Source organism: Penaeus vannamei, chromosome 7 (genome assembly GCF_042767895.1).
Source record: "Penaeus vannamei isolate JL-2024 chromosome 7, ASM4276789v1, whole genome shotgun sequence".
Lineage (NCBI taxonomy): Eukaryota > Metazoa > Arthropoda > Malacostraca > Decapoda > Penaeidae > Penaeus > Penaeus vannamei.
This window is the reverse complement of record NC_091555.1, coordinates 42,089,492-42,099,966: the sequence shown is the minus strand read 5'-3', so window position 1 is coordinate 42,099,966 and position 10,475 is coordinate 42,089,492. Positions and strand designations below refer to the sequence as shown.

General features: G+C 29.9%; 1 protein-coding gene across 1 annotated transcript in view; it reads left to right on the top strand.

Moving 5' to 3' along the window:
• LOC113822392 (Myosin binding subunit) overlaps window positions 1–10,475 on the top strand; it is a gene marked incomplete at its 3' end in the record, with an annotated part of 123,232 nt that overhangs the window by 100,914 nt on the left and 11,843 nt on the right. Inside the window, 9 exon segments of the mRNA XM_070123905.1 lie at window positions 1,082–1,200; window positions 2,338–2,497; window positions 2,843–2,987; window positions 3,224–3,339; window positions 3,713–3,807; window positions 5,037–5,234; window positions 7,875–8,057; window positions 8,421–8,526; window positions 10,285–10,475. The exon segment at window positions 10,285–10,475 is cut by the window's right edge and continues 643 nt beyond it. Coding sequence (XP_069980006.1) covers window positions 1,082–1,200; window positions 2,338–2,497; window positions 2,843–2,987; window positions 3,224–3,339; window positions 3,713–3,807; window positions 5,037–5,234; window positions 7,875–8,057; window positions 8,421–8,526; window positions 10,285–10,475 — 1,313 coding nt within the window.

Here is a 10,475-nt window from a genome sequence, read left to right as displayed (position 1 = left end):
CCATGTTCATCTCCTTCACTTTTCCTTACTTGCTTCTCCATTACTCATCATCTTTTGAAGGAAAATAAAATGCTTTAAATCTCAAAAGTTGATTCCACTGGCATTTCTTCTTGAATATATTTGTAGAGTAATTATCTTGAGCACCTTCACTCTGCTATAAGCATGTGCCTGACCCAGCTGAGATTTGTCCTTATATAGTGTGAAGATCAGGAGATCACTTAACTCTTGGGCATTTGATTATTAACCTGTTTTCTTTTTGTTCTTATTGTTTACCAGGACTTTAGATAAGAAAATATTCAAATAATTCAATTTTGACAGTTCCAATTTTTGGGGAATTTATATTATATTTATAGCCTGAAATAAAGTTTCTTTCTTTGTTTTGTGATAAAAGGTGCATAGAGAAAACAGATTCTTTCCATATTTAGCCCTGTGACCATGTTAAGTGACCATAGCTGTAGTTAAAACTATTCTTCAGGACACATAAGGTGACTATAGACCATGTCCATGGGAGAAGTGTCCTGTAATCCTGGACTATGGGTGTACATGCCCCATATCTTGTTTTGCTGCCATTGGAGTCCCTACCCTTTGTATAATGCCATGTTCTGTGGAGTGCCACATTAAAGAAATATACAAAAGATGTCCTTACAGAATGAAATTGGTTGCTCAGATGAGCAAATGATGCTTTATCAGATTGAAATGAAGCAGGATATGTGACTTTTTTTTTTTACTCAAGATGAAATACAGTTGATAATTCGTATGACCAATATATGTATACCCACAATGCATGGTCTTGGGCAATAAGATGATGAATTCTTTTGAAAGAAAAGATGGATTTCACACATCCTCATTGTTTTTGAAAATGTTCTAGTAAAGTGTGAGTAACCATATTTGCCCTGGATGCAAAAACACACTGTAGTAATTTCCAAATGTAAAGCTATGTTTTTCATATGAAATTGCCTTTTTTAGTATATTTACAGCCAAACATGTACAGAAGAATGGCAATAGATTCATAGGTTGCAAAGCAAAATGCTTATTATGATTTTTTCCCTTTCGTTATGTAACCAACTATTTTTCATTGCAGGTTCCTAATAGACCGGGGAGCAGATCTCTCCTTAGTGAACAACGATGGTGACCTAGCCATCGATATAGCAGATTCGGATGAAATGGAAAGTTTATTACAACGAGAAATAGAAACTAGGGGTAAGATTTCATTTGTATGTTATTACTTGCTTTTGAAAATGGTTTGAAGTCCTTTTACTTTTTGTATTTTAAGAAGTTTATAATGAATTTTATAGATTCTTGGTATAATAACTACTGGCAATGATAAATAGCTGTCTATATTGTAGTGTCATTAGGAATAAGAAATAAAAGATTAATGAAATCTTAATAAGAACTTGATTATTGTAAAGTTATTAGATATTTGTATGTATGTGAATGAGAGTATATGTATGTATACTTTCACTTTATATGTTTAATTATATGTTTTTAATGAAATTGTTTTATATAGGTTTTTGATAAACATGCATCTCAATTTATTAAGTGAATATAGAAGACAAGCTATTAAATTATTGAATAATATTTGATATTGTTAAAACAAATATTTTATTGTTATTAGATTTCATATATTTAGAGACTTGATTTCTTTCTGATAGAAAGTGGCTTACAAAAGGGGGCTTATGCAAGTATACTATTATAGTTCCTGGTTGAGTTACATGGTTGAGAGAAGCCAAAGGTGTCTCATTGCAAACTTGCCTCGGGTAAACCTGTTGTGTGGAGTTGGGGTGTAAGGTGACAACATATAGTGTAAGTTAGAGGGTAGGCACCAACCCATACCTTTTGTGTACTTGCACAGCTTTAAATGTTTTGTTTTTGTGTATTTATTAATGAAAAGTGAGGGATAAATGTAGATTAATTTTTCAACATCTCACTCTTAGGCTTTATAATTTTTTTCAATGTGGGGCTATTCACAGAAATAATTTGTACATATTGTTGTTTATCTATTTAATATGAGCTTCAAGATGATAGTGGGACAGTTGTTGTAATGTAATAATTATTTTCATATGAACCCAAGGCTGATTGAATTTTTTATTATTATTATTCTCAATTTGCTTTGACTATAAACTACAGGGATGTTTATTAATTGAGGAAAGGGAAGAATGTGTGTGGCTGTGTATGACTGTGGTTTTGTGTTTTTATTTTTTGGTATATTTATTGTAGTCTTTACATTAGCTGTATTTTATATTTTGTAAACCTGTGAATTTTTAAAGGCAAGATTTCCCAGTGATGAATTGCTTTGCTAGCAATTATTTATATATATTTTTTTTTCTCACCATAAAGGAATTGATTGTGATGCTTCTCGAAATGAAGAGGAGCGGCGAATGCTAGAAGATGCTCAGATGTGGCTTGGTGCTGGTTACCTTGCTGACAGACCTCACCCAAAGACTGGGGCTACGGCACTTCATGTAGCATCAGCAAAAGGTTACATCAAAGTTATGAGGTAGGTTGAAAGAAAAAAGGTGATGCGTTGGTTTTAAGTAACATTTTTATTTATTTAATTATTTTTTTAATATAAAACATTTTGTCTGCAGATCTTGCTTTGAAATATGTCATGTGTCAACCAGAGTTTAGCCTCCAGTAAGCTGTTACCTTGGGACATTACAATACAGATATAAAGATAAAGAGAAATTATTGTTGTAGAAGTTGAATCTATAAGTTTAATGTCATTAACTTCAGATATTAAAACTTTAACATCCAATTTCATGTTTTTTTATTAAGAGATTAAAATTGTGAACTTTGTTACATTTTTTCTTGAGTAAGTGCATATTTCATATTTCTTCCACAGTTTATTGTTAGAGGCGGGAAGTGATATCAATGCTCAGGACCTTGATGGATGGACACCTCTCCATGCTGCTGCACATTGGGGTCAGAGGGAAGCTGTAGAAATCTTAGCAGAAAATATGGCTGATATGGATGTCCGGAATTTTGTGGTAAGTATTGTTTTTTTTAAATATTTTCAAACTAATTTGATGTAAGAGTAATGGAAATATTCACAGAACTTTAGTATTGATCATTTTTTCAAGTTCACAGCTAAAAATTTTGTCAGTCTGAAGTTTGTAGAAAAATCAGTTGATTAAAGAATTACACTTTAGTAAAATACTAATTCTAACTTGCAGCCATATAGAACATCATTATAACCTTTTGGAAACTGACTATCATTTTCCAGGGTCAGAGTGCATTTGATGTTGCAGATAACAGTTTATTACGTCTAATGGATGAACTCAAGAGAAAACAGGTTTCTATGAAAGTAAACCAAAATAAACAGACCCCAAGAAAGCGCAAGTGAGTGAAGAAGAGTTTTTAAAATCTATATGACTAGCATATTTTCACGTTTTTTTTTTTTTTTTTTTTTTTTTTTTTTTTTTTTTTTTTTTAGAGATTCTACATCAAGGTCTAGAAATATTATGTAGATAACAATAGCTCAAAAGATATATATGGGATTGTAGCTTCTATATGGACTTCAGTATGTTCTTATTTCAGAATATATGAATTATATGTTCAGTGTATCATAGACCATGACACACAGTTACCCAAATTTTGTGTCCAGTCAGTTTGTTCTGTATGATATTTGTGGATGTGAACAAAATTAAGAATTCCAGTATGACCAGAAACAATAGAAAGAGAAGAGAAAAGAACTTTTTAAAAATTTCCACAGAACCTCCCCCCACCGAGACCATAGTAATAAGAAGGAGCGTGAAGACCAGCGGGAGTCTGATGGTACGTCTGGTGATGAGTCCTCATCTGATGTGGGTGAGTTTGCAGTAGACCTAACCAGTATACTAAACTTAACAATAAAGTGCTGTTATTGGTAGGAGATGGAGAAAGAGCATCAATATTTATGTAGTATTGTGGGTTATGGGTAGCTTTTCTTGTTCATAAACTTCATTGGTTTTAGTGATCTTCAGCTGAATTCAGGGAAACAATGTTATGATAATGGCACGGGGAATGTGTTAAGAATGTGCAGTATTCAAGTAGAAACCAAAATTATCTATTCTATTGGGCCTACAATTTTTTATTGAAAAAGACTTCATTGTTCTTATATTCTGATGATGTATGTTGCCTTATTGTAAAGGTACCTGGCTTTCCATCACAACTTAGTGAATATTTTTATTGTTTTGTTACTGCCATTATCTAAGGGTTTCAGTTTACTCTAGGCATTGTTATGATGTAAACTTAAAAGTGGAATGTGCATGGTGAAACCTGCATCATCGGACATAGAAATGGTTAGTGATACCAGATTGATCATTATGTGTTAGAGGTATGAAGATAATAGATACAAGTAAAAGTATTTTTATGTAGAACCCTGAAAATTTGAAGATTTGAATCCTAGATTTTGGGAGGAGCTTTGTATTTGTTATTACTTAGGAATTCTGTCTCAGTCTTAATAGTTGGCAGTAACCTTGAGGTTGGCATTTCAGGTCATTATTGAAGATAAACAAGATCTCTTCCTTATGCAAAATTATCATATATCATGTTTGTTCAGAAACATGGTCTACCTGCCTATATAAGAGGTTAGAGGGTATCAAATTTAACTGTTTAGGTAGTCATACAATAAACAAATTATAATATGTAATTCCACAAAGGTAAAGTTGAATTTTGATATATAGAGAAAACATCAATGTAATTTCTGTTTTATATACTAAGAATGGAAGCAGGTGTTGATTCCGGTGCTTTTACCAATGGGTGAGTTTGCAGAATCTATGGAAATAGTAACACAAAGCTTTAAACAGCCATTAATTTGTACATCTAGTGTCTGTCTGCAGACTTATGTTAGAGATAGCACTAACTCTACTAAAAGAATGAAAGGTTATATGTATTTTGTCTTTCCTTATATTGTGCATGATCCGCATCCATAGAACTTGGTAGTTTCAACGTGCTTTCAAAAGCAGGCGATTGCACTGCAGACAGGATGTAGTAACACATTACAGCATCTTGCTCTGTCCTTTACATGCTGCACCTTTGGATCACTCCTCATCTAGATGATGAGGAGAGTAGTGAGGACACTTCCAGTAGTGACAGTAGTGACTCATCAGAATCTGACACTGATAGTGATGATGATGATGATGAGGATGAGGAGGAGGATGAAGATAATGATGAGACCCGTGATCTCTTGAAGGATCATGGAAATAATTCTATTAGTAGCTATCGTGTGCTTAGCCCAGTGGGATTTTTAGTTGGTAAGTCAAAGTAATGTGTAATGGAACTGTATGTAATTAAGCTCTACTGTATTTGATTGTGTATGGGTTGGGTAGTGTTAGTTTTTGTAATAGAATGCATGTAATAGTTATTAGATGTCATGTAAGGAAAGGAATGATCTTCATGGAAATGTTGTTTTAGTTTATTCTAGAATTGTTTTTGAATTAGGTATTTTTGTAATGTTCTATTATTGTATTTTTTTTTACGATTTGTATGTGGTTATATGTACTATCTAGAGTTTTTTGTTTTTTTAAATTTTGTTGCTTACAGATGGCTCCATAAGTGCTTAGCTGCCAAGAAGTCAATAAGTATCCCAATGTTACCTTGCCTAACTTCCTCATTCTGTGAAATGTAGGGATTTTCTTTTATTGCTATTAATATTGATACGGTTACCATTGTTTTTGTCATTGTGATTATTATGATGTTAAAATGCTAATAGCTATAAAAGATATAAAAGAATTTTTCCAAAAATCAAGGTAAAAACAGGTGAGATAGGGAGAACTAGTAATTGACAACTTGATGATTAAGCACTTGTAGAGCCTTCTATGTGTAAACAAAATTGGTAAACTAAAATGGGAGTGGACATGGCAAAAGTGTCATACTATTGCTGCAAGAAGTGTTAGATAATCATTTTAGGATGTACTGAATAGGTGACTTTTATGCTTGTATCTAAAACAAATTATTATGTACCATATTTAGATGCTGTGTCTATTTCAAGGAAAGTAATAGTTTTATACAAGTTTTATCCATCAAAAGGAGAGTTTCATACTAACTCTCAAGACCAGAAAACCTGTCTTACTGCAGGCCTAAATGGTAGTAAGAGTTAATGAAAAAATACGAGAAGGTACAATTTAGGGGAGGTTAGCCAACAGGAGCAAAATAAGACTTATATGAAAAGAATATAAGCCAGATTAATTTATTTTGAGTGGAGTTTGACATTCTAGTAGATAACTTGTTGGCTTAAGCAGATTTTTCTGAAGAAACTTTCATTTATTGCTTATAAATGATCAATAAAAAGAGAAGGTTAAATGATAAAATTTGCTGTTAGGGTGTGCTTTTGGAAATAGGAAATTTCCCTTCTACTTTAAAGAAGTTTTATTTCTCTTCAAAAGAATTTGGCCAGTTTAAGGTTTTGATTTGTGTAGAATGAATTGTATCATGTCTCCTGTATACTATGTGACTTACAATAGATGTGTTTGTGTGTATATATATATTTGTTTTTCTTTTTTTTTGATTCACTGAATCTTTTTGTTGTTTTAAGTAACAGATTTATTTTTCACTTTTCTGTGGAAGTAAGTTATAAATACCATGCTTATTAGATAATGGAAACTAATACTAATTGTTATCAGACATCATATATGCACTTTTTTAAGCATTTGCTTATGATAGTTACTTTTTTATATATGAGACCAAGTTATTAGATTTTACAACATATTATTTCAATAATTGATCCTTTCACCTTATATCTGTTCATCAGCTATATGGACAGTATTTAAGTATCAAGGCTTTCCAAAAATCAGTATAGGTCTGTAGCTTTATCATGAGCTATATATATATATATATATATATTATATATATATATATATAGTATATATATATATATAGTATATATATATATATAGTATATATATATATAGTATATATATATATAGTATATATATAGTATATATATATAGTATATATATATATATATATATATATATATATAGTATATATATATATAGTATATATATATATATAGTATATATATATAGTATATATATATGTATATGTATATATGTGTATATATATATATGTATAGTATATATATATATATAGTATATATATATATATAGTATATATATATATATATATATGTATAGTATATATATATAGTATATATATATATATAGTATATATATATATATAGTATATATATATATATAGTATATATATATAAATAGTATATATATATATATAGTATATATAGTATATATATATATCTTATATATATATATATATATATATATATATATATATATATATATATATATATATATATATAGTATATATATAGTAAATATATATAGTATATATATAGTATATATATATATGTAGTATATATATATATATATATAGTATATATATATATATATATAAAATATAGTGTATATATATAGTATATATATAATATATATATAGTGTATATATATTATATATATATAGTATATACTATATATATATAGTATATAAATAATATATATAGTATATATATATAATATATATAGTATATATATATGATATATAAAGTATATATATATATATATGATATATATATATATAATATATATATATATAATATATATATATATAATATATATATATATAATATATATATAGTATATATATATATATATATATATATATATATATATATATATATATATATATATATATATATATATATAGTATATAAGTACTGGTGCTTTCTAAAAAAGAACTTTGAAAAGACCCATTTTAGTGGCCTGTTGCCTTTTATTCAGTATCTCTTTATTTTTATATATATATATTTTTTTTACTATCTTTCCTCTTGTTTCCTTTTATTTTCTTTTGCTAATGCCAGTTCTGTTTTATCTTCACAGAGAAGAAAAATAAGGTGAACAAAGAGAATGCCACCCCACAGATCATCCCCACAAGTGTATTATCTGAAAAGAACAGCAGCCGGGCGCTTCCTCAGGCCCGGGCTGACAGCACTATGGATGAGTCAGAAGTTCAGTCTTGGAGAAGACCTTCCTCACTTCGCAAGACTATCTCAGATGACAAAAGTTTGTTTTTTATGATTTTTACATTTTTGCATGACCTTAATGTACTGCTTCATTTTATATTACCAGTCATTTACAGTTAGTTTTAATGTACATTCATTATATAGTATTTCATTTGTAGCTGATATGAAGCTGTTATGTTAATTAGTTTCTGTGTTTTATATAGATTGATGATGATATCTAGTTTCATATTTATTTGACTTTCAGAATTTGTCTAGAAATGTTATTGAGATTATCTACAAAGAGGAGGGGGGAATGTTCTACATTTTTATTTTTTTATGATTACTTTAGGCATTTTTGTACCTCTATATTCTGTATTTTTAATTCATGTAACAACCTAAACAAATATGCACGTCCCATCCACAGACCAAAAAGAAGAAGTATCTCGCAACATATCCACGCAACCACGGCCGAGCACCAGAGAATCGGAAGACATACTACCAGGGAAGAGAGCCCCAGAAAAGGATGAAAGGTAAGTGAGGAGAACTGGTGCTCCTATAGAGAGGAGGAGGAGTGTTTAATGATTTCACAATTGGAATTTTAGGATTTGCAGGAAGATATATTGCAGTTTCTTGGATTTCTGACTTGTTCAGGAATTTGTTTTTGTTTTTGTAGGAGGGGAATGGGTTGGTGTTTTTATACATTTATTAAATTGTTTTTTGTTTATTCATTTATTTTGTTTATCAGAACCCTGGATATTAGAGATATGTTGCCTATTTGACACTTAATGCTTGTACTTGTTGAACTTTAAATATGAAACATTTAGAGGAGAGATGGTATATATAGATAGATATAGATATAGGTATATATAGATAGATATAGATATAGATATATAGATATGCAGTTATTATTAGAAATAAAGCTTCATCATGAAATACAGGGAACTGTTCTTTTATGATAGCCTAGGTACATATTGTTTATGCAAAGCTGAAGCATTTGATTTGTGAAATATGAATTAGACTTGATACTGGAGTTTAAGTCTATTGATAGGACCTGTAGAATTAGCTTGATGTCATTAACACAATGTAACAGATAATACTGGTGTTGCTAAAGCATTTGAATATTTGGTTTGAGAAATATGGAGGAAATGTATATACAAATGCATACATACATTTGCTTCATATGTATGTATGTATGAATATATGCACACATCTATATACATGAATGCCTATATACGTATGTTTATATGTTTACAAGTATTTTTGTATGCATTTGTGCATATACTTATGTATGTACATATGTACACTTTTTATACATGGACTCTATATGTGTGTCTGTGTGTATGTTCTTGTATATATTATATTGTTTATTTATTTTAGTTTGTGTTTTGATTATTCAATATTTTTTGTATATTTCATTGTATATACTCAACCACTTTTGAAGATATCTTCCTTCATCTCTCTGTACCTTATTACATACAAGAGTTATTAAAAAAAAAAAAAAGATTTATTTAGTTATCATGATAGATTTCCAGGACTATCTAATTTGCTGAGCACAATGTTTTTTTTTTTAGACGTTGTCATTGCAAAATTCAAATTTTTCTTGGTGGACTTTTGCCTTTATTGCTCTTTTTTCACATTCAGTTGTAATTATTTCAAATACATTAATTAACTTGAAGTTATGAATATGAAGACTGAAGAATTTAGAAATCAAAGTCAAGCAATATAATTATATTTACCAAAACTTTTTTATATAGTCAAGGCAATATAGGTGGTAGTGACTCCTTACAGTTTAAAGGAACAGCAAACCAAATTTGTATTTTTGATATATAAAACAAAAGGAAAACTATGAAAAAATACCAAGAAAAGGTAAAACTAGTTGCTAGTAGACCTCACAGTCCTTCAGAAAACTCCATAACGTTTTTCTCTCTTTCTTGCTCACACCAAATAGGATTTCCCAATCTAGTGTTAATATTTAAGGGAATCTTATTGTTTACTCTCCTTTTTCTTTTTCTTTGTTTTGTATAATATGTGTTTTGAATTGAGTAATATCTTCCTATTCTAGCAAACCATAACTGTGTATACTTCAATAAATGCATTCTTCAAACATGCTACTTGGAATGAATTAGCAATAACATTTTCCTAGTAATTTGTAATTTATATTTGGTAATGTTTGAAAGTATAATCCTTTTTAATGATGTAATTCAGCAGATTTTGCATTTCATTGTGTGGTGGCTGCATGATATTAGGTTTCATTGTTGTTGCATGGTGGATGTTTTGTGTGTTTCTAGCTCTCTGAGCGTCACCCGAGAGAGACTCAAGGCGCGGTCATGCCCAGCTCTAAGTCAGTTGGAGGAGGAGGAAGGAAGGGAAGGAGGAGGAGGAGGAGGGGGGGCACAGGTGTTTCCCCGACCCCGCTCACGCCTGGGAGTGATTACCTCCTCTTCCACCTTGTCATCACCCTCATCCTTAGCCATGTCAC